The 25,010-nt window shown below is 39.0% G+C and overlaps 1 protein-coding gene across 2 annotated transcripts in view; it reads left to right on the forward strand.

The window, feature by feature from the left end:
* The window catches only part of Myzap (myocardial zonula adherens protein), an 86,364-nt gene that overhangs the window by 44,568 nt on the left and 16,786 nt on the right, over positions 1-25,010 (forward strand). Inside the window, exon 11 of one of the 2 annotated variants that reach the window (XM_027925005.2) lies at positions 20,923-21,006. In XM_027925005.2, the coding sequence (XP_027780806.1) occupies positions 20,923-21,006 (84 nt within the window). Of the gene's footprint in view, positions 1-5,493; positions 9,583-20,922; positions 21,007-25,010 lie in introns of those variants that run through there. The other variant, XM_071608311.1, reaches the window with a different exon arrangement.

Below are 25,010 nucleotides of genomic sequence, written 5' to 3' on the forward strand. Positions count from 1 at the left end.
CTTCCTGTGCTGCTCCTCACACTCCCTTTCCTTGTCTGCTTCTCTCTTTTCTCCCAACTCCGTTTTCTCTCTCACTCCTGTTCTTCATGGTTTCTTTTTTCTGTAGTCCTTTCTCTTTCATAATGATCTCTATAACATTTTTGAAATGAAGTCACATATTTATTCTTCTGGGGATGTTTTACCTTTTTTCTAAATGAGAAAAAGCAGGTAAGTTGAACACGTACATTTCTCTAAGAGGAAAGAAGAGATCTTTGGGCTTGGTCAGTGTTGTTCATCTCTCTCCCTCTTGTGCTGACTTGATAGAGGAGAGTCCATGCTGTTGTAAAGTCTGTCACATATTATTGTAGTTTGATAGAAAAAGAATAGTCAGTGCTAATGGGGTTATAAGAAATCCCTTGGGTTAAATTCTCTAACTTGCAAAAGAGAAGAAAAGGCATTAATTCAATTCAACATTTGTTTGTCACTGGAGAACTGAAAAAAAAATTTTTTTTTTGCCTAATACTAAGCACAACCCTAAAGAGATATCTGTTTTATTAGTGAATTATTAAAATTAAAAGTTTACTTCTGATAAATAATTCATACACATGGTAGACAACATTCAAAGTTTATGTGTTTTATTAACCCATAAAATATTGGGGATGTTAGTGTGGTGGAGTTAAAGTCAGTGAATTAGAAGGGTGAGGAGGGACACGTTTTTTATTGGCTATAGGATAAGCACACATGTCACCCAGATAGAATTTTGTCCCCAGAAGAGAAGCCCAACCATACCATGTGAATCATGTCTTTTATGAGCTTGCACAAAAGTCTCTGGGGAGAAGTGGAATCAGTTAAGGAGAAGCTAGGCCGTACCTTTGTCTGATTTCCACCCCAAGCAGTGGCCACAGGGGTGATTCTGGCCTGCCATCAGCACTAGGTAGATCTCAGAGGTATTTCCCAAGGGGAGGCATCACTTGTTACAGTTCCATCTCAGTGAACCTTGGCTTTCAGGGCATACTTTTTCTGCTTTTGAATTTCACACACTGGAAGTCTGGGGCAAAGGTGATCTCTTGTTGTCTCCCATGGGACTCCTTACCTGTGGGAGCTGCATTTCTTCCTCCTCACTGCAGGAGACTATACTATTCTCATGTGACATGTTGGAAAACCATAAAACAAAACTTCACACTGATTGGCTTTTGAAGCAGATAAATCCTTATATGTAAGGGTTTTAGAGTGGTAGCAAAATTAGATAGACTTTGTTATAAAGACACTTGAAAGGAAGTATAGACTTCTCTGCTTTGTAACCTGCCAGATTAGAATGAAGGTACCAGTTTGAATGAAGTGGGGTAACATGCATGTGCATACACCTGATTATGTCTCAGTAAATGAGACTTTTGGCTCTAGGACTCCCCAAAGATACCAAAATCCTTGAATACTCAGATCCCTTGCATACAATTTATGTGATCCTTCCGTGTACTTCAGATGATCTCCAGATTACTTATAATACCTAATGCAGTGTCAAGGCTATGTAAATAGTTTATGCAGTGTTGTTTAGGGACTAATGACAAGAAAAAAATCTGTACATGTGCAGTACAGATGCAATTTTTATTTTTTTTAAATATACTCAAGCTGAGGTTGGTTAAATCCACAGGTGTGGAGACAAAATGCCAACTGTGTGTGTGTGTGTGTGTGTGTGTGTGTGTGTGTGTATGTATGTATAGGGGAGCATGTACATATATCAATGTCCATGCTGTGTTCTCTCTGCATTCAGAAAGCCCAGTCACTCATAAGGATGGCGCCTTTAGAGTTGGCGCCACCTAGGGGCTATCTGGGTTTTAACAGTGAATGGAGACTTAAAAAAAGAATGCTGCTTTTTTTTTCTGAATTTAAATGACCTAAATCAAATAGTAAAAATGATCGTATTTTTCTAGTATACCATTTAACTTCTACAACAAAAGAATTGTTGAAAAATCTCAGCTGTGTATACATTTATGGAAATACACATTTTTTTTCTTAAAGTTAGAAACATGGAAAAGCGGCATTGACAAATGAGCACTTTCAGAAGAGCAGGACCAGGTTGGAAGGAGTTGAGAGTTCTGATAATGGGGACACTGGTTGGAGAAATTGGGGAGGACATAACCAAGGAGCACTGTGAGAGCTGTGCTCTTAGAAAGCAGAAGAGGAAGTATATTTTGGTCTATATTATGAGGCAGAGCCAGGCCAGAACCACTGGGTGGCACTTGCAAGAAAAAAATTTCAGTGCTTCATTCAAAATATAGAAAACGTTTCTGATATTGGGAAGGTATGTAGCCCTTCACCAAGGGTGTCTTCCTCATGAAGTAAGAAGTCGAGTGAGGAGCTCTTCAGTGTTCCAACAGAATTCTGTGTTCTGTCATCTGAAAGGCTGTGTGGAGGAAATCCAGTACCTTTATATAAAGAATTTTTTGTTGTTTCCTATGATGTGCCCCTTCTTATGATCTCAGCATTATTACTTTGCATAATGAGTGAAATCAGCTAAACCATAACTAAATCCCTCCAGATCACTTGGGCCAAGTTTTGAAAAATCCAGATGACTGAATTGGTCAGTGTGAGTTCTTGAATTCTGGCTTTAGAAGAGAAGTATATTTTTATCTGGAAACACTTGCTACTGAAAGAGAAAGAGAGAGGAAAGAGGCCAATTTGGCCTAGGATAGAGCCAGCCTTCAAGCAGATATTAGGGACAGTTTTCTTTCCTTCATGCTGAATCTGAAAGCTTGTATGCACCACAGCTCCACCTTTAGCAAGGATGGGAATCCAGTTTCCATCTACCTCTAGTGTCATTTTGGTCTTAATGTCTATGAAGAAACTTATTAATTTGATTGGCTTCTTTTTTTCAGCTCAAAATGTCCAGGTACTACTACTGAGGCTCTTGGAAACCTTAAATATTAAGCAATCTATCTTTTCCACCCCTGTAGGATATCATCTCATAAAAATAGTGGTAATGATAGTAATCTAAATAAAAAGTGACTGGCCCACATTTTATAGTCCTTAGTTCAGTAATGTCATAATTTCCATTGTGTGGGACATAAGGACTTGTACTATATAAGAAGGGTTTAGGGTGGGGAGGGGACCTTTTGAAATGTAGGATGAGTACATATTTTTTTTCTTTTTTAATTTTAATTTGTTATATATAACAGCAGAATGCATTAAAATTTATATTACAAATATAGAACACAATTTTTCATATCTCTGGTTGAACACAAACTATAGGCACACCATTTGTGTCTTCATACATGTACTTACGGTAATGATGTCCATCTCATTCCACCATCTTTCCTATCTCCATTCCCCCTCCATTCACCTTCCTCCCCTTTGCCCTATCTAGAGTTGAGTACATATTTGAAGGGGTCAATTCATTGAAAAAAAAAAAAAAAAGCAAAAAGAACAGTGTCTTCTGAAAAGTGTAGGGTAAGTACCTGCACTAGTCTAGGTCTTTCTACAGGATTATGTCGTTTGTCATGGAGGTCAAGCTTCTTCTTCCCATCACTAGCTCTCTTAGCTGATTCTGGGTCTGACAAAAATAGTATGCAAAACAACAATGACATCAACAAAAGCCCCACCTGTGCAGACTGGGTACTGTGGGCCTTTTAGGCTGCTTTTTTACTCTACAAGTGATTCCAGACTGCAGCCAGGGTTGAGACCCATGCCCCGGATTTTCATAGCAGTGGCCTGACTCCCCCTGTTGGGTTTCATGTTTTTCATGAATTCAGCCAGCCTCCCTGGGAAGCTCCTAGACCTGAGGGGAAAGCTGCTGGTGAACTTGGAGTAAGAAGGTCTCCATGGAAGAAAGCCCAGGGGACTAGTCATCAGGGATTAGAGCACTAAAATGAGAAAGCTGGTCTAAGTCTGAAACTATCCAGGTCTTGTCAGACAAGCTTTATTCCTTGCCAACCCCTAGATCCTGGGTCCTGGGAGGATTCTATAAAAACTTGTTCTTAATGCTGTATTGGCTTGGGGGTATGCAGATCATAACATCTTTCTATAGTCATCCAGATCAATCCTGGAGGGATGATATTACAAAGGGGACTGAGATGTCCTTGTTAAACAGAGAATAGAGACTGAAGTTTACAGAATCCAGTCTACATAATGTCCTTGGAGGCTGGGAACCTAACACTTAACACAGAGACTGAGTGGTTCTCCTGGATCCTTTTCCCACTGTGCACATCTGGGTGTATCTGCTCTCCTCCTGGTTTAAACAATCTTCTTCTATTTATCAGAGGACCTTACACTTGGCTATACTGTACCTCTTTAGAAAAGAGACAAACAAGCTAGACTTGATGCACACCTGTAATGCCAGGGATTTAGGAGGTTAAGGCAGGAGGATTGCAAGTTTGAGGCAGCCTGAGCAACTTATCAAGACGCTGGTCTCAAAATAAAAAGTAAAAAGGACTGGGGTTATGACTCAGTGGTAGAGCGAGCCAGGTTCAATCCTAGTACCGCCAAACAAACAAAACAAACAGAATGCCTTGGTGAAATCATATTAACAATGACCACTTCTGAAGTGGAAGACACAGCAAAATGGTTTCTCAATTCCTATCCAATATTTTTCAAAGTCTTTGCTCACCATCTCTTAGGCCCTTTTCAGAGTGATGATGCCCTCATCATAATGTGATGACAGTTCCTTGGGGAAACAAACTGAATGGGGGTGGGGAAGGGGGACGGATGACATGTGGCTCTTCAGAGAGTAGCGACTTTGAGTTTCTGGTTCCTTGGCCAATTGGCCAAACAGGGCTTCCCTTGTCTGTTCTGTGTGGAGCCCCTGAACTTATCTCCCCAGTCCATGAGTCACACAAGTACCTCTTGTGGGCGGAGATTGGAGATTGTTAGGGATGACAATAAAAAGTAACCTGAAAAGTTATTCATTTTGTTGTCTATAAAATGAGGTTAATATCATTATCTGAGAGATTTTTGGGTAAGAGTTAAATGAGATGATGTCTAATAAAGCATTGTGTTAATTGGAACATAGGGAATGCCCAATAAATACTAGCTGCTGCTATTACTATTACTGCTGGTGAATGTCTTCTTGCTGTGTACACCTTCAGTACAGGGAAGTGACTGAAAGCAAGTGTAGCTGATTAAAGTACTGACCAATACTCAGGGCTGCTGTTTTTTCCTTTTGGAGGCCGTGAGGGCAAAATCAGATCTTTTGGTACTCTGTTCTCTTTCCTTCTGGACTCTGTGCTGATCTTTAGCTTAGCCATCAGACTATTGAGTAGAATATTTACATGCAATGCAATTTTTAAAATTTAAATTCTTCCCAAGAAACTTCCATTTTAATTGGCTCAACCATTTGCTGTCACAGTTCATTTCAAAGTTGTTGTGGTGCACTGGAGTGTGCCACACAGAAACACACTTTGGCCAAATGTCCTGTTTAGAGGATTCTGTTTCTCGTCTCTGATAATCAGCCAGGTTGGGGTAGGGGAAGGAGCTGTAGCACTAAGCCCTCATCCCTAATCCACTCAATTCAACTGTCTCCAGATCATGTCGCACGAGCTCTTCTCCAGATTTAGTCTACGGCTCTTTGGAAGATGATACACTGGTATTCTGCTCTGTGTGGAAGCGATTCCCTCTGCTGCTCCTGATTAGAAGAACACTTGTACGCCCTCTGCAGGAAGAGGTGGTATTTACTGTGATGAGCCAAGGAACAAAAGAGGAAGGACATTCTATTCAAAAGAAAATTGGATCCTGTGGGGCTCTCATTTGTGAAAACACCCACATACTGTGACCTCAACTTGTACATCATAAAACTGCAGAGTCTGGAGAAATCCGAGATCCACAGAGCACTTTTTAGACATTTAGGTTCTCAGACATCAGGAAAGAACCACAATGAAAAAGACTACTCACCATAATTCAGGAAGTGTAGATTGACCTAGGATCTTGGAACATGAATCCTTTCTTATGGAAAAGCTGCTGAGAACACCAGATATAGTGATGGGAAGAGAACTTGAAGAACTTCAGTGCCCTGAGAAGGAAGTGTGCCCCACTGGATCACACCTCACAAAAGACAAGCAGTGTCATGTCCCTGTAGTGTGATTGCATTTGGGAAGTGGCCCTCAGGTGTCCTTTCCGAATGGGTATCAACACTAGTAGGCTCTCTCTCCTTGTTTGTTTAAGGAAAGTTTATCCAACCTGGGCATTTTGCCAGATTGGACAGTTCAACAAACCTCATGGAAAGAGAAGTATGTCTGATGAAACTATTTGGCTAAAATATACTGAAGTGAAATATAGCTCATGTATACTTTATTTTTATAGAGGTCTTTCTGGACATCCACAAGTGCTGGTTTTTCATCAAAACTTAACAGTGTTGCTGGGAACTAGTTGGTCGTTGCAGCAGCAGTCTTGGTGAAGGGGGTATTAGCTTCTGTAAACCAGTGGACTGGGCTAATGGAGGTAGTTCATGGGGAGGCCCACCATGCCTCTGACACTGGATAGTTCTCTCCCCTCACATCTTTGTGGAAAAGCAGGTATGCAGATGTTTTCTTGTCCGCATTTGCCCTTAGTCTTTCATTTTGATATTTCTATCCGGCCCCTTTCCAGTCATTCCCTACTTGCTTCAGCCACTTCTGAAATTAACTGCTACTAAGTAGCTGCAACCAGTTTACCCTGTGCCTGGTGCTCCATTTAAACATGGATCCCACACACCCTTCTGAGCATCCAGAGTTCCGCAGGACCTGGAGTGAGCTTGAAGAACAGCTCACCTGGACGCTACACTGTGGCGGTGACTTACACTGTTTCCAGGAATTCCTCTACTCATCCCATGTTTTTCTAAGTCTCTGGTGGAAAAGTCTCTGGCATTTGTTCTAGTGGAATAGATTCATTACCCATTTTCAAAAGGTGCGATAATCGGAATGAAGGGAGTGCCATGACCTTCAGAGATAGTGGAGCACCAGCTGAGTCCCCTAGGAGGTGGGCTCCCCTGTTTCTTCTCTCTTTTGGATATGGACAATACCTGGAGGCCAGAAAGGCCTTGTTTTGGGGAGCAGATAGTAGAGGTCCAAGCATCTCTATTAACCTTAGAGTACCTCCTAAATATTATGGCCTAGAGCCTCATTACAGCTTCCTCTCATCCTGGCCGTGGTCCTGGGCTAATTCATGATCTTCTCAAATCTGCGTTCCTTCCTCACACAACTGGTATTCAGCTGCTCTTCTCTGCCTTTTCTGGTGTCCTCCAGTTCACTTCTTTCTTGCCTGGGGATGTGGTAGGAACTTGAATTACTGCCTAGCAAAACCCGAGTTGTGTGTTCAAACGCACCCCATCCCCAGCCTCCCTCGCCCTGCCCTTAACTGCATCTCCTCTCCTGTCTGGATGCTCCCACCCAAAGGAGGTGCTCCTTGATAGTTTGAGGCAGAATTTATTTATAGTATATGAAAATGTTAGAGTTTTGAAGTCTAATGTTAAATATGGTATTAGTTACATCCTTGTTTTAAAAACCTTAATACTTTATCCAAAATGCAAAACTATTAGAAGGAGCATAATTGTGTGAACCTTTGTTCTCTACGTATTCTTGCAAGAACTATCACAGTGCACTTGATGATAGAGCTTGATTAATGTTTTCATGGCACCAGTGTCTTCCCTAGGGAGAAGGTCTTTTCTTTGTAAATGTCACTGAATCCATGTTCTCTTTATTGAACTTGTTTCTCATTTGCTTTGAACTATTCTCAGAGACCTGGCTGACCATTTTCTGTCCCTAGGAAGTTCATGAGGCTGAGTAGTTCATGTTCCAGGTCCCTACCAGCTGTTGAGCATGTCTCTTTTTTCAAGGCTGTGTATACAGACCTCACATTCCCACATTCACCCCCTCTGAGTGGTTTCCATTACTCTATTTTGTAAGTCCAGGAAACTGAGGCTTACAGTCTTAGAAAATAAGTAGCCAGAAGTCTCTCAACAAATAATGGTGGTGCTGGTTCCACTCCAAGGTCTTCGACTCCAAAGCTAGCTTCTTCTCAGTTTTTTGATTTGGGGGAAAAAAATCAAGCTAAAGAAAATTAGAGATAACAATAAAAAACTCCACATACCATTTTCTAGAATTAAAAAATGCTGACATTTTGACATGTTTTTGTTTCTATTTTTTTAAAATAAAAGGAAACATTGCAGATAAAGAACAGGTTCTTCTTTTTTTTTTTTAATTCCATCCAATTCTACCCCTTTTCCCACTTCTACCCTTCCTTCTCCTTCAGAGGCAATTTGGTGTCTATCCAGGCCATGAATCCATACTTTTAGTACAGAGATATGTGTTTATTATTAGTATATGGCTTATTTTGTGTTGAAAATTTTTGCATAGATTTTAATCTATACTGTAGAAAATAAATCATATTATACACATTTTGCAACTTACTCTGTATGTGTGTGTGTGTGTGTGTGTGTGTGTGTGTGTGTAGTACTGAGGATTGAACCCTGGGGTGCTCTACCATCGAGCTACATCTTCAGCCCTTTTAAAAATTTTGAGACAAGTTCTCACTAAGTTGTTGAGGTTTGCCTTTAAGTTGTGATCCTCCTGCCTTAGCCACCTGAGTTGCCGAGATTACAGGTGTGTGCATGGTACCCAGCTGCAAATTACTCTTTTTTTCTTGTTTTGTTTTTGATGTTATTACATATACATTTAAATTATTTATTTCATTGGCTGCCTAGTATATTTTTATCTGAATGTATTGTAATTTGTCTAACCTGTTGATAGACATTTATTAGTTTCCCAGGTTTATTATTCAACAAACTGCATCAAACATGCCTCCATCTTCTCTAACTGGGAAATACCCTTGCAGGAGGAATGGCCAGGGTGTGGGGTTGATGCAGCTTAGCTTTACTGGATACTGCTCATGTGCTTTCCAAAGCATTCCTACATTACGTCATATATGAGAGGGCAGAATTCTCCAAATGCTCATCACCACCTGGCACTGTGTGGACTATAATTTTGTCCAGTTATGAAATAGCATCTCATTGTTTTAATTTTAATTTGCGTCAGCGTGACTTCTACCCATTCCAGATCTCTTGACTGAGCAACTTTTCATAAGCTCCTTGACCATTCAGGTGTCCTCCTTCATGTATATGGGTGATAATACATCCTCTGTTCATGTTTATATTAGGTTTTTATCTTTTCTCCTGCTGGTTTGTATAAACTCTCCATATTATTAATATTAATCACTTATCAAAAACATTTGGGTGACCTAGTCAATGGTGCTTGTTTGTGGTGTCTCATATTGTACGACTTTTAAATCTTGGTAAAGTTATCAGTCCTTTTGTGCTCTGCTGTACATCTTGTTTGTTGTAAAGATATCTTCTGTAACTGTTTTGAAGTTTTGTTTTTCTTCTTTAGGTCTTTAATTATGCCCCATGTGCCCATCCCTTCCATCCTTTCCCTACTCCATTTTTTCATGTAGCACTTATTGCCTGCTAATGCACTTTGTACTTCTCCTGTCAGTTTTACTTATTTATTTTGTTGTTTTCTCATTGCTAGAATGTAAGCTCTATGCAGGCAGGGACTTTTGTCTGTTGTGCTCATGGCTGTATCCCTGATACTTGGCATGGTCACTGCCCTGAAGGAGGTGTTCAATAAATATTTATTTGATAAAGAATAATCCATGTGGGATTTATTTTTTTTGCATATGGTATGACTAAGGCATCTTTTTTTTTTTCGCTCATGAAAGCTTGTTTCTTAAAACCATTTTTTTAAATGTCACCTTTGTAAATTGTACTTCTTTGCCCTGTGCCACTGTCTTTGAATACTTCTGTCCTCCTGCCCCTCTGCTGAAGTCTAAAGGAAAACCCAGGCCTTTGCTTAGTGGGAGTGGGATTGAGGCAGAGCCAGGAATAGCACACAGGGAGCTCTCCTCTGATGGGACAGTTAGTAAACACAAAAGTATCTTTTGTGAACTGAGTCCAGAAATAAACATGAGTTCCTGCTCTCAGAGGACTTTCTGGCTGACATTTCAACTCCTCAGGTCTGAGACAGAATAAGTGATACGTCCAGTTGTGAGCTTTGTGTACTGGGAACACAGAAGCAGAACCGCATAGTGGTTAAGTTTGAAGGCCCTAAGTAAATGAAATCTGGCTTTGCATCCTGCCTCTGCTCCTGATCAGGCTTTGTATCTTGAACAAATGACTTATCCTTTCCAAGATTCTGATTCCTAATCAATAAAATAAGAATAATCATCATAGGCCTTCCTCCACGGATGATTATAAGGTGGCTGTAAGGGCCACTGAGAGCATGCATGCCAAGTGCTAATAGCACAGTGCCTATAAATCAGTACTAAATTTGGTGTGGGCGGAGAGACTTCAGGGAGGAGGTGGTGTTGGACTGGGTCTTGCAGGATAGCTTGAATTTTTCAAGGCAGGAATTGAATGAGTGGGAAGGGTTATACCAGACAAGATATAGAATAAATAAAAACAAAAACATGGAGGCCAGAAAGCATAGGGTGAGTCCAGGGAACACTGATCTAGTTTGACTGGATTCATCAGAGAAAGCACAGGGATAAATCAGCTGCTTCCCCACTTCTCCATTCCACCTGCCTCCTCTAAAGTCACAGGGAAATGAACAGCCTGAAGAATGAGGGTCCTTGCAGGTTTTTTGTTAAAGAGCTCATGCCAACCTTCTTCCCATCCTCTCCTCACTTTTAGGGCAGCAATGCAGTGCTAGTTTGTTGCCTCAGGAAGGATGGGGGCAGACAAACCTCTGACCAGCAGGAAGGTGTGAATAAAAGAGCCTGGGCCTCTCCCAATAGAGAGAGTCTTTCTTGAGTTGAGGTCTTGGCCCCACCAACGTCTAGGTGCTTGTTGAGGGGATGAACAAATGGTGAATCTCTTGGATCCTCGTTGAGTGAGGATAACCACCTGAGTTCGTTTCTCAGCATCGAGGGCTAACCCTGCAAAGGCCAGGTACCCAGTGCACATCCTTCCTGCCTTCTCAGTGAAAGCACTCAGATTGGGAAGCCAGTTTATCCACCCTTACTTGACATTTTTATAGCCAAGTCATTTTTAGGCACCCTGGAGAATCAGTTGCTCTCCTTAAAGAGAAGTTAGGTTATCTTTAATAAAAGATAGAAATCATACCAAATTAGATTATTTTACCTCAGAAGACAGTTTCAATGGATTCTTTTGAATAGCATAGTTCTATTATTATATATTACTTCAAACTTAATAGAAAAAAAATTGATTAAAATATGTGCCTTGTTCATATGTAGCCTGGCTGAATGCCACAAGGCACATTAATTGAAAATGAATTTCCACAAACCCAATCAAGCATCATGAAGATGAAAAATGTACCTTTTCCCCTCCGTTCCTTCATTGATTTTTCATTTTGCCCACTCAGAGCTTCATTTAGCAATTCTTCAGTTGAATTTTGTTGTGGCCTTAATTCATTCCCTTCACTCCCTCCCCACAAATGAGATAATGTTCCATTTTCCTTCCCCTTATTAAACTGTTCTTTCATGCTGCATTAAGGCAGGGCAGATTCTGATCTTGTCATATTTCTCTATGTATTATTTTTTTAATAAAAGAGTCTAAGCTTTATTATTTTTATTCTTGAATTTTGTGATGGCTTTTATCAAGGAGAATGTACTTTAAAAATACAATAGCTATGAAATTACAGCATTAAAGACTTTCAAAGTAGAATTAAAGGAAGCTATAGCAAAAAAATAAAATCATTTTCAGAGAAAGAATGTAAAATATCAGTTTTTTTTTTTCTCTCTCTCTCCCTCCCTCTCTCTCTCTCTCCAATGCAATATATAGGGATCAAACATGATTCCTGTTTTGTTGAGGGAAATGGAGACGACTGTCTGCCAGAGTGATCAAGAGGTTGGGTTAAAACAAGGCCCTGTCAGGACAAGAGGAAACCAAGGGAGCATCTGGTAGAAGCCTGGCTGAGCTCTAGAAAGTTCTTGCCTGTCCTGTTCCATCCCTGCCTAGTCAGATCACTGGTTTACTGGATCTGTAGGGGTTTTGAAAACAATAATGGGGAATTTTGAACTATTTCCTTGGGAAATTTTTAAAATTTCAAATAACATAGCAACATAACTTTCCCCAGAAAAGGCTATTGGAACTCAAAATAAAGCATCATTTTGCTTAATTATGACCTAGAATTCATAATCTAAATGATCTCATTTTGTTTAGTAACATTAATTGGTAGTTACACATCATTAATAAATATTTCAATGGAAAAATTAATTATTTATTTATGAATGCAGTTCAAACTAGGAAGTCTTTGTAAATGAGGGTCCACAGGAAGGAGTAACAAAGCAGGGGTGTTGGTGACAGAGGTTGGGACACTTTGTTCATTAATGTGTGGTGGAGTTTTGTGGTGTGGGTGCACATAATATGCACAAAGCCCCCAAACCCAGACTTGAATAAATGTGCCTGTGGGCCTCAACTGGCTATTCCTAAAATTAAAGTGAACACATAATAAACTTCAAAGAAAATAATAATGTCATAAATGGTCTGGATTTTAAAAATCTAGTTCTCTTTCCCTTATAGGATCTTAAACAGTTGGATTAAATGTGACTCTCAGTTTTGTCTTGTTTTGTTTTAGTTTTAAGGAGTTTATGTGAGAAATCAGCAGATCATTAACCAGGCACCACCAGATGGAAAGTGACTGGGGCTTCAACCAAGGGGTGTGAGGAAAACGTTTGATTGGTTAAAGTAGAAAGCCCCTCATTGAAGTTAGTCTGCAGTTTCTGATTGGCGAAGTTCCTAGCTACAGATTAATTGGTGGCTTCTGATGGGTAGAGTTCTTAGTCTTAGGTTAGTTGTCAGTTTCTGATTGGTTAAGCTTGAGCTTCATTTTCCTGACCTATGACGATGCATTCTGGTTGTGTTTGGTTTGCTTGGTAGGCACCCCTGGACCTAGAGCTCTAATTATTGTAATAACCCCCCGCTTTTGTTCAGTCTCTCATTTATGAGAGTTTGACCCAAACTTGGGTGTGATGCTCTTTGTCACCATCGTGGCTAGTTTGTGTCAGTGTGAAACTTGAGTGACTATCCATTTTAATGTGCCTTCTAGTATTAGTGAAGTAAGGAGTAGAGTTGTTACACACTCTGCACTCCTAGTGTGTAACAATCTAATGTGCACCTCCCGTATGCTGTTTCAGCCGGTTTCCTATTTTACATGAGGCATTTCCTATGTATATTATTATTTCCCAGCTGAGAAACACCCAAAGAACAATATCTTGACAAACAATTGTTGTCTAGTATTTAATGATTATTTGTTACTGTATTTTTTTCATTAATGTCTCTTCATAGTCCCCAAATTCAACACTGAGTCATGTTTTCTGAGTCTTAACACTGTTGGACACTGGTCACATAATTCTAACTACACAACTTTATAATTTCCAACATCTAGTAGAAGTGGCCCATGTTCTACCTGCTACTAATGGGGGAAAAAAAACTTCTCAGGAAGCTGAGAAATCTTACAACTTCCAGGGTTGAGCTGAATTCAAAACAGAACCTTCCTAATTTGTATACAATTTCATTTTGGTCTTGTTAACAGAAGCTCTTTTTTGAAATGGATTGAGAGAAATTCTTTTACTCTAGCAGTCTCTGTTTCCAAAGCAGTTTATAAAAAATTGTGGGTTGATAAGGGTGATTTCATCTCCGAGAAGTGATCTTCTGTATAAGATAATTGATTCACCATTCATTTGTTCTCTGTGGGTTTGGGTCTTTGCAAGGCAGAGATGGAAACAAAGGATAACAATAACATTGACATGTCCTAATGGGTTTGTTCAGAGGATTGTAACATCACAGAGGAGGGACATGGAGTTGGGATGTGCTGTCCTGGGAGATGACAGTGAGTTGATCATGACAACAGAAATTACCCGTGTGGAGAAGTGATGGAGGGTGGGAGGGCATTCCTGATGGAGGCACCAGCTTTGTGCAGAGAACTGCAGGCAGGAGTGTAGTATGTTAACCAAGTGCTGAGGGGGTGCAGCAGCTTCCATGTAGGTTCACTGAGGGATGAGTTGGGCATGAAATGATACTGGGACAAGAATGGGATCCCAGCAGAAGGGCCTCATGTGTTGTACTAGGGATTTGGAACATTAGGAGCTTAGTATGGCCCTTAAGGAGGAGACTGAGATATCTAGCTTCTCTGGGGCCAGGGCCTAGGTGTTTTATCAGTTCCCATAGGTGGGTGGCAATGCTTAAGGGTGACCACTTAGCTCAAACCCCATAGGTAGATAACTCAATTATAGCTAAAAGGAGAAAAGCCTCCATCAGTTTTAAGAAGCTAGAACTTTTACTTCCCCTTTCATTTCAAATATCAAACCAGCCTGAAGTCTTAGAGATTCAGCAACCAGCCTGGTTGCATGAGGTTACAAGTCATATTCAGTTTGAGCTACAAAGAAACATGATAATTGAGATGAAGATTAGAAGAAATTTTGTTAACATCATTTAAAAGGTTCCATCAAGATGTATTTCCCCCTTGCTCTATTAAGGGAGTCTAATAATAGATTGTTTTTGATATTTAGGTTTAGTCATTGCAACAAGATAGGTGTCCTCATAGAAATGGTTTAGGCAAAGTCTGGAGATACGTACTTCTGACTTCTCAGTTTTAATACTGACTTGAGCCTGATGACCTGGGTCCTTTGCCACCACTTGGTGACAGCTAACCCTAAATGCAGCTTTGTGAGGAGTCAGTAAACCTGAAGGTCAAATTGTAGACTGAAATGGATCAAGGAGTAGGAGCAGATATAACTAATAGATTTCCTTTGCATACTGACAGCATGGTACCCTGGGTTTTGGGGTAGTCTCTGATTTGGGGGGTGCTTTGGAAACATGTGGTTAGCAAGGCCATCTTGGTTCAACAGAGTCGATTCCAGACTATTTTGACCCTGAAGTTGGATTATTTGAGGATAGACAGATGGGTTCATTGATTTATTCATTTCTTATCAGGGAATTTAAAAATTTTTAAGATCTTTACTTTTAGAAAGTCTAGTGAAGGAGAAAAACCAGTAATCATGTAGTAGTAGCTAACTATGAAGGCTTCTCATGTACAAAAATGCTACGAGACAGTATTTTAAGATTTTTTGAAAGTGGTTAGAAATAGTACCATTTTCCATACCAACATGTGATTTAGAGATTCTGAAGAAAGAACCAAGGACTTTAAGGTCAGATATTACTACCACACTATAAAACCCAGGAGCACGTGAGTGTGCTCTTTTAGAGAATGGGGCCTCACTTGGGATAAGGTATGGGATGTGCTCCAGGGCAGATTGCAGGGGAGTCCAAGGGGGGAATGTAAAGTAGGTACCCTCTCTAGGCATGGGGGGCTTGGCCAGCCCAAGCATCCTTTTTTCCCCTCTAATCTGAACTAGTCAACTCTGGTCACAGAATATTCTGGACAGGGTGCTGCTGTAAGGAATGCTTAAAGATGGAAGCAAATGTGCATGAACAGCCCTCACTTAGCACAATAGCACGGTTGCTTCATGAAACATTATTTGCTGAAAATCTGGAGTTCTATTTTCAGAAGATTCTGTACCCCAAATCCTTCTCATGGCCCTTTCCTTCTTCCAGAACCAGGTAACTTATCAGTGTAGCATTGGCCCTGTTTTCTCAGAAGAGCTCCCAGAATCTTTCCTGATAACACTCTTTCCTGATGATGTCTTTGCCTTTTATTTATTTAATTTTTTACAGCTGCCCCTCAGTAACTATGGGGCACTGGTTCTAGGACATGCCCATGAAGACCAAAATCCAAGGGTGCTCAAGTCCCTTGTGTAAAATGGCACATTGTTGGTGTATAACCTGCACATGTCCTCCCATGGACTTCAAATCATCTCTAGATTTACTTATAATACCTAATAAAATATCAGTTCTGTCTGACTAATTGTTATACTGTATTGTTTAGGGATTAAGGATAAGAAAATAAAGTCTGTACATGTTCAGTACAGATACAGTCATTTTTTTAAAAAAAAATAGTTTCAATATGCTGTTGGTTTGAATTTGAGGACACAGAATACATAAGTATGCAGGACTATTTTTTAAAGTAAAATCTACAGGATCCTCTTGGCATGTGCCTATAAGCTGCTCACTTCTGTGTTTTTAAACTACATATACTGCTTTTCTTGACTCACATACCTCTCTGAGTCCTTCAGAGACAGCAAAGAACTATATTTGAAACCATTTTTTATGTTGTTGGGTTAAATATCACCCTTCACCTTCTTAGAAAGTTTTAGTGAATTTCAGTGCCTATTATGGCTGTCATTTAGATTTCAAAAGGCAATTTAAAAAGAAAATCTTAATACTGTAGGAAAGAATGAAAAAGGAGCATGATGAGGTTACTTTTGAAAATTATTCTGATAAAAATTGAAGAAAATTTACACAGATTTAAATTTTTTTTGATGTTGTTCATAATCCTACATCAACCCCAAAATTACGTCATTTATCTAACTTCTCTTCCAGCTTTTACTTTCACCATTGTAAACTTTTTTCCTGTCCCTTGAGGCTTTTTGTAAACACTCTTCCATTTTGCAGTGTATTTGTTTTTAACATCTGTGTAATACACTCCATCAAATTGATATTCCATAATTTACTGCCCATTCCTTTAGTGCTAGACATTAAGGTTATTTCCATTTTCTCTCTATTATAAATAATGGGAGCAAGAACATCTCTATATATACAGCTCTTTTCCTATATTTGAATTATATCCTCAGGATAAATTCCCAGGAGCGGGATTAGTGGGTCAAAGGGTCTGAACAGCTTTATGGCTCTTAATATTTATTGCTAAATTGCCTAAAGGGTCATTCTAATTTACAGTGCCACCTGCAACACATGAGAGTGGCTGTCCCTCCCAGCCCTGCCAACACCCGCCTCTTTAGTCACTAATTTTGAGCAAATTTAATAGGTATTAAAGGGTAACTTGTTACAGTTTTTAATTGGTAATTTCTTTCATTATTATCAACACTAGACTTACTTTTATTGTTTTTTAATATTTTTTTAGTTGTAGGTAGACCCAATACTTTATTTATTTATTTATTTATTTTTATGTGTTGCCACGCGTAAACCCAGTATATCACATGTGCTAGGCAAGTGCTCTACCACTGAGCTACAACCCCAGCCCTGGACTTTTTTTTTTTCTTAAGTGTGTTTCTTATATTCTATTTTGTGTAGTTTGCTTTTTATTTTCAGAGTATTATATTTTTTAAAATTGTGTGGAATTATAATGAAAATGCCAAATGCACTCAGAGAAAAAAAAATCAATGAAGCCCACTAGACTCATTATCTAGGTTCAACAGATACTATGATTTGGCCATATTTGTTCTAATCACCTCTTTTCTTCATCGTGTGTAGTATTTTAAAAGCCAGGGCTAGCATTGTAGCTCACTGGTAGAGCACTTGCCTAGCATGTATGAGGCACCGGGTTTGATTATCAGCACCGCATACAAATAAATAAATTAAATAAAGGTCCATCAATAACTAAAACAAAAATTTGAAGGAAAAAAAGGTAAAAAGCAAACCCCAGACATTCTGCATATGTTTCCTTTATACTTCACCATGCATTTCTAAAACATATGAACTTTTCCTTATATAATCATAAGGCTATTGTCGTACTTAACAAAATTAATGGTAATTTCTTGGTATCATTTAACGCCAATCTGTAATAAAAATTTGCAAAGTTTATTTTTACTGATGCTTTATCCCAATCAGCACCATTATCTTCACATTTAGTTGTTACATTTCTAAGATCTGTTAACCTAGAGCATGCTGCCCCTGTCTGATCCCACCTTCTGGTTTTACCCTGCTGGCTGCTTATTGCAGGAACTGAGCCAGTTGTCCTATAAAAGTTTCCACATTCTGTATTTGACTTTTTGTTTCCTTATTAGCTCTGGAAACTTGATCAGATTAACTTTTAACTTTTATTTGTGAGAAGTCAAGAATACTTCAGGGTTAGTACTATATGCTTCATTTTGTGTCATTTTTGAGGCCTAGACAGGCCAGTTGTCCTACTTTGGGTGATGTGAAGGCTAATAATGGATTCAGGTGGTGATGGGCCAAAACATAACTATACAGTTCCTCCTCAGCTTTCATCCACTCTGTTTCATTCTCTGGTGATGGTTGTATTAAGTATTTCACAGAGATTGCAAGATTGTGATTTTTCTTATTCTGTCATTCCTACCATATTGATTAAGTAAAATTCTTCAGTAAAGTGAAAACGTTTTCCTCATAAACTAAGGCTTGTTACAGTCTCAAAAAGTAGTTTGTATAAAAGAGGCAAGAGAAATGCTTGATTTTTTTCTGTTTATATTGCCACATTTTCAGGTAAGGAGTTGGTGCCTTTGTCACTTCCAGTGGAGCCCAAGAAGCTGTGATTGCTTTTTTTTTTTTTTTTTGAAGACCTATGAAGTATTCATGTGTGTGTACATATATGTATATATGAATATATATCTCCCATGTATGTGTTTTACTCAATTTCATAATTCTTTTTTTTTTTTTTTTTTTTTGGTACTGGGGATAGAACCCAGGGGCACTTAACCACTGAGCCACATACCCCTTCCCCACAACTAACTTACTTAGTTGCCTAGGGCCTCACTAAGTTGCTGAAGCTGGCTTTGAACTCATGACCCTCCTGCCTCAGCATATCGATCCACTGGGATTACAGGCATGCACCACCTTGTCTGGCTTCATTATTCTTTTTGATGCTCAAATTGTTCTTTCCTTGGCCCACTGAGGGACTTGTCCTGTTCTTGTTTTCAGATATAATAAAGTATCTCAAATTCATCTAATTTATTTTTTGTCCCTGGAATGGGTCGTTCCTCTAACATATCTTATGGGTTTTTTGTTTGTTTGATTTTAATGGAGAATAGTAAATAGAGATCTGAAGGTGTCATGTTGTTATTGTTTTGAAGTTTTCTCAGAGGAGTAATGCATCTTTTATGAAAAACAACAAAAGATTCTGGGTTTATACTGATATGGTCATTTCAAATTTAACAAAATATTTTTTTGCTTCTTTAATTTCATGCTTGTATTGCTTTTTATTATACTAAAAATCCTGTTCCCAAACATGATTATACTACAACATATATAAAATAGTTTCAAAATAACAATACCAGTGTTGCTACTCAAAATTTTCCTAGTGAAGGTGCTATTTCTTTGCAACAGTATTTATACTTAAAATGTATTTTTTCCTCTAAAATATCAAATTACCTGTGCTAACAACATTTGAATACTTTTCACCAATTTAATATTACAGATAAAATGGCTTCATTTCAGTTAGTCATCATGTTTTAGGGTTAGTTTTTTCTTTTTGGTTAAATTTTATTTTTTGAATCTATAAAGTATGCTCTCAAAGTTATCCAAAAAGTAACAAAATATCTAAAATGTCTTTCATCCAGTCTCTCTCTACCTAAGTTCCTCCCTCTCTCTATTGATAAATTATTTCTTAATAATTAGAGTTCTAGCTGGGTGTGGTGACACATGCCTATAATCCCAATGGTTTGGGAGGCTAATGCAGGAGGACCACAAGTTCAAAACCAACCTCAGAAATGTAGCAAAGCACTAAGAAACTTAGCAAGAACCCATCTCAAAATTTAAAGAAACAATAAGAAGGGCTGGGGATGTGGTTCAGTGGTTAAGCACTCCTGGGTTCAGTCTCTGGTACCAAAAATACAAAAAAAATAAACATATAAAAATAATTAGGGCTTTATCTTTGTAGTATTTATTATACAAATATATATGCATTTGTTTGTCCCCAGCTGTTTTACACCAAAGCTAGCATACTATACATGCTTTATGCACATCATATCAGTGTTTTAGAGATCTTCATGTTTTGGAAGGTTACATCTATTGTTATGATACATGGTTTATTAAACCAATCACTCATCATGGAGTTTTGCTTTATGTTTTCTTAAAAAAAAAACCTGTATCTAAGTCATTCTCTATTTAACCACTATATCTTTGAAATCTATTCCTAGAAATGGGATTGCTGAGTCAAAGGGTAAATGCATATGTACTTTTTCTATTTTGCTATATTCCCTTCCATATAAATTATAACTTTTTTGGGAGGGGACCCAGGGATTGAACCCAGGGGGGCTCAATCCCAGCCCTTTTTATATTTTATTTGGAGACAGGGTGAAGCTAAGTTCCATATAGCCTTGATAAATCGCCAAGGCTGGCTTCAAACTCATAATGCTTCTGCCTCAGTCTCCCCAGCTGCTGGGATTCCAGGCGTGCACCACTGTGGCAGGAGGAATTATGACATTTTGCACTGAGAGGAATTTTAAATTTTAAATGATTTTGTGAATGTTCAACTTTAATACGCAAGATGGTTAGAAAGTTAAAGTGCTATTTAATGAGCGTACCATTTTCGCTATTGTTCAAGACATAGTCTGATATAAAGTACTCCAGTTCTTGCTTTTATAGGGAACCTCTGGTCTGTCTGGGAGGAGTCCAAGTTAAAGTATACTGTAGAAACAAAGGCATTAGCTCAGCGCAAGTCTGTTTTAGGAAGCTAGTCCTGCTTACTCCAGACCTCAGAATCCTCAACCCTTGAAATTCCATTAACACATCAACTTTTTGCACTTGGTTGAACAGATATGAATGTGCTATCAGGAATAACAAAACTGAATATTTGAAATGTGGGTTGCTTCATAAATTCAAGCTGAATGATTATTTCTTGTTGAGCTATATCTGCAGTTCCCTGGATTGTCTCTAGGCTATTATTAAGGATCACACAGCAGAACCAACATGGAGATGTTGCACTAAACAAACTTAATGAGACGTGACTCTGAAATCACAACTGTAAACCCAAGCTTCCCTGGTCACAGAGCTCCTGTGTAGAGCATCTCAGGTCAGCGCTGTTCTAGAAAACACAAAGAAATCCATGTGCTGGTTCTGTTCAAATGACAACCAAAGCCATCTGACTCTCCCGGTAGGTTAACTTATACAGTTCTATACTTTTGATTGACAGTTTTTCATTTGTTTCTTTCTAGATTGAATCATTAAAGAAAAAAGTGCAACAGAAACAGCTTTTGATATTGCAGCTTTTAGAAAAGATTTCCTTCTTGGAAGGAGAGGTAAGAAGTTATGGTTCTTTAAGTCAGTGTCTTCCCTACCATTAAATTTTATGTTGCTGATCCTGCCGCTGACACTTAATTAAAAAATATGGCTATTTCCTGGCCTTATAAAATGGATTGAAGGTTAACTGCCAGCTCTGCAAATGAGGCTCTGACAGCTCCTTTTTCTTTACCATCTCATTCTCCTCACGCCAGCTTGCTGCTCACTTTTGCTTTTTGGCTATAGTTGTCTTTTTTTTTTTTTTTTTGAGAATTTCCTCAATGAGGCTGAAAAGCTGTTGATTAATATTGACAATTTCCAACATTCATGTAGTGCGGTATAGTTTGTGGAGTATTTTCACTTACATTCCTTATATGATTTTCTCAGTGACTTTAAGAAAGGCAAAACAAGGACTATTATTTCTGTGTGAACAAATGAAAACACAGAGGTACAGAGAAGATATGTGGTGTCGCCCAGGGTCACCCAGCTTAGTGAATGCCAGAGCCAGCTGAAAAACAGACTCCTAATCCAGTGCTCTTCTGTTACATTGAGTGCGTGACCATGAGGTGACTTAATTCACCTGAAACTTTAAGATGTATAGTATTCTTGACTCTCTGACTTTTTGAAAGTCATTTGGGGATTTTTGTATAGGTTCCAGAGAAGGAAATTATGGGGTTGGAAGAACCTTAGGAGGTGAGGTATTAATAGCAGGAGAAGCCAAAATCTATTTGCTCTAAAGGCTCTTAAGAACTTGGCATGGAGCCTTTTCCTTTTGAGATTCCATGAAAAGCTGGTTTGCCAAGCACCTGTCCTTGTCAGTGCTCCTCATGATTGTCCTTCCCCAGTGAGACAGCACAGGAGACAATGATGAAGCAAGGGGAAAGGGAAGAAATGACATCTATCAAGTATGGAGTGTGTGTCGGACATTGCTAGTTACTTTCCATATGCTCTGCATAATATAAGAAGTGAAGACTGGAATCACACTTACCCAAGAGTGAGCACTGGATCTGCTTCTTATTAGCTGAGTGACCTGGGGAAATTTCTTAAAATTATACGATGGGATCATAAATGCACCTACGTATGTGTGACAGTGAAATGAGAATGCATGGTACCTGGCACATGCTCACACTCAATTTTTAATGTATTATTCTCTTTTTTATTAAAAGGGATTCCTTTCACATTAGATTGTATTCTCCCCATTTTATAAATGGGAACCCGTGGTTCAGGGACATTAGGAAACCTGTCCAGGTTAGTGGAGATGGGTAAGCCTGAATCAGAGCCTGAGCCTGTTTGCAGGGATCATGAGCTGGGTCTTCATTTACTCTGGTTTTGAGGGGCTGCCTACAACAGTCATAACCAGAAGCCCCCTGTGGCCCATAGGGGTCTGGTATCAGAGTCAAGGCCCAAGAATTCCAGTCTCTGGAAGCTGAGTAAATTATTATTTTTCTCATCCCTCTTCCTGCCCACCCTTTCCCCTACCACCATGGTCCCTGGGTCTAGCTTCAGCTTTAGGAATGAGCATTTCTATTTCTCAGATTTCCTTCTGAAATTGCAACTCCCTGTAAAAGGGGTCACACCTTCCCTGGGGAAAGTTAGAGTGAGTGTCCCGATGGAGGTCCATGTGTCCAGAAAGAGGCTGGTTCTAGGAGAGAGGAAAGAGAGGAAAAAGAAGGTCACCCAAACAATGCCCCCACCTTATCCCGGCAGTCTGGCTTAGCAAACTCAGTTTCAGTCTGAGGCCCCCCTCTCCATCCTCCGTCTCCCCCAGGAGCATTTTAGCTATTCTCTTGAGCCATGGATTTCAGGACTGCACAGAGCATCAGGAACACCTAGTGCTGTTCTGGAGCTGCTGCTTCCTACTGGCTCATGAGACATGATTCTGTGCATGTTTTCTCAATTCTACTTTCAGTGAGATATCACGTGGGTACTTTGAAATTAGCTGTGAAGGGAGTCTTTACACCATGGAGATCACAGTCACCACAAATCGGAGTTTTTTCCTCCCTGGAGAGCCTTATGTTAAAAATTTACTAACACAAAGTAAGGTGTTTTTATTTTTTTATTTTTTTAATGTATAGTGCTGTTTGCATTCAGAGGATTCAAATATCAAAAGGAAAAATCTTCACTAAATTGCCTTTGTGATAAGAGAATGTGTACAAACTAAGAAAATATATACTGTTTAGAAAGAGAAAAAAAATTTACTAACATATCATTAATTTAACTCCATTGTCTTAGGGGTTCTTGATTTACATACTGACACCTCCACTTACAAGCTAAGCCACTCTGGACTTATCTTGCTGTACCTCAGTCTCAGCATTTGTAACGTGGATTTTTTTTTAAGATTATATGAAATAATGTTATGTAAAACACTTAGACCTGTGCTTGACACACTGTAAAAGGTTGCCCGATGTTAATTCTTTCTTGATCACTCAGCAATTTGGAGACTTAAGATTATTTTTTGTTATTGTTTGTTAACATATTTTTGTATTTGTAGATGGACAGCATACCTTTATTTTATTTGTTTCAGTTTTTAAAATAGATTTTTAGTTGTAGATGGACACAATATCTTTATTTATTTATTTTTATGTGGTGCTGAGGATCAAACCCAGTGCCTCACACATGCTTGGCAAGCTCTCTACCACTGAGCCACAGCCCCAGCCCGAAACTTAGATTCTTATCCACATTCTGCTGTTATCTATGTTTAACCTCAGGGAAATCATGCCAACTGACAATCTGGGCTCAGTTACTTCATCTTTAGAAAAGCGGGGAGGAAGGAAAGAAGAAGACTTAGATCATCTCTGAGATTACTTTTATAAATGTCTTAAAACTTTGTTGAATTTTCAGGACATTAGATGAACAGTGCAGGAGAATATTCTGTACCTGATCTTGGACTGAGAGAAAGGGTCTGGCTCTTCCCTTTATCATGACTGACAATCTAGAACCCTTTTTTTCTTTGAAAATTGAGAATGTGGATTACTTTGTTTCTTGTATTCATCATCAATACTTACCTGTGTTCAAACTCATTAGATTTTACACTTATACACCCCCTCAAAAACACACATCAAATTTCTAAAAGCTTCTTCTTGCCTGGCCCTGTCAGACTCCACCATCATCAACTGATTTAAAATCTTCCTAATAACAAAAATAGACCAATTCTTCTTCCTTTTTCTTTTTTTCCCAACAATTCTGTGTTGCTCATCTTTAGGAGACAAAATATCTCAATTCCTTATTTCTGATATAAGATTTTTTTCCTAAAATAAAATTCTAAGCATACATCTTCATAAGGTTGAAAGGCTTTTTTTTTTTTTTTTTTTTTTGGTACCAGGGATTGAATCCAGGGTTGCTTAACCACTAAGCCATATCCCTAGCCCATTTTATTTTTTATTTTGAGACAGAATCTTGTTAAGTTTCCGAGGCTGTCTGAACTTGCAATCCTCCTGCCTCAGTCTCCCAAGTCACATTACAGGCGTACACACCACACTAGGCTGAAAGGCTTTTTGAGACTTATTCCATTACATTTTTCTCTGCTGAAAATCCTAAACTTACAGTGAAATTTTAAAGTCAGAAGAAAGGAGTCAAATGTCTTGGTTTTGTCCATTCTGCACTTGATATGTGCTGTGTGCCTCATAAACCTCTCAATATGTCTGGTGCATTGTTGGGACTATCATTCATTTTCCCTATAATACTAGGCTGCAGTGCCTGCACTAGGGCTTCCCATTCACTTTTTTTTTTTTTTTTTTTTTGTGTGTGTGTGTGTGGTAGTGCTGGGGATCGAATCCAGGGCCTTGTGCATGCTAGGCAAGGACTCTACTAATTAGCTATATCCCCATTTACTTTTGACTGGATGAATTTTTGTTCAGTGCATGTGTTACAGTTCCTGGTTGCTCACTCTCCTGGGTCTTAGGGGAGCTGGGAAGGAGGTGACTACCATGCATTTGTGACGTACATAAGCTCCCCCAAATGCTCAAAGGTGCCACATTAGGTTTTTCCTCTCTGGGAGGCACGCAAGCCTCCAAGTCACCTGGTA

The sequence above is a fragment of the Marmota flaviventris genome, chromosome 2 (genome assembly GCF_047511675.1).
Source record: "Marmota flaviventris isolate mMarFla1 chromosome 2, mMarFla1.hap1, whole genome shotgun sequence".
In the NCBI taxonomy this organism is placed as follows: domain Eukaryota; kingdom Metazoa; phylum Chordata; class Mammalia; order Rodentia; family Sciuridae; genus Marmota; species Marmota flaviventris.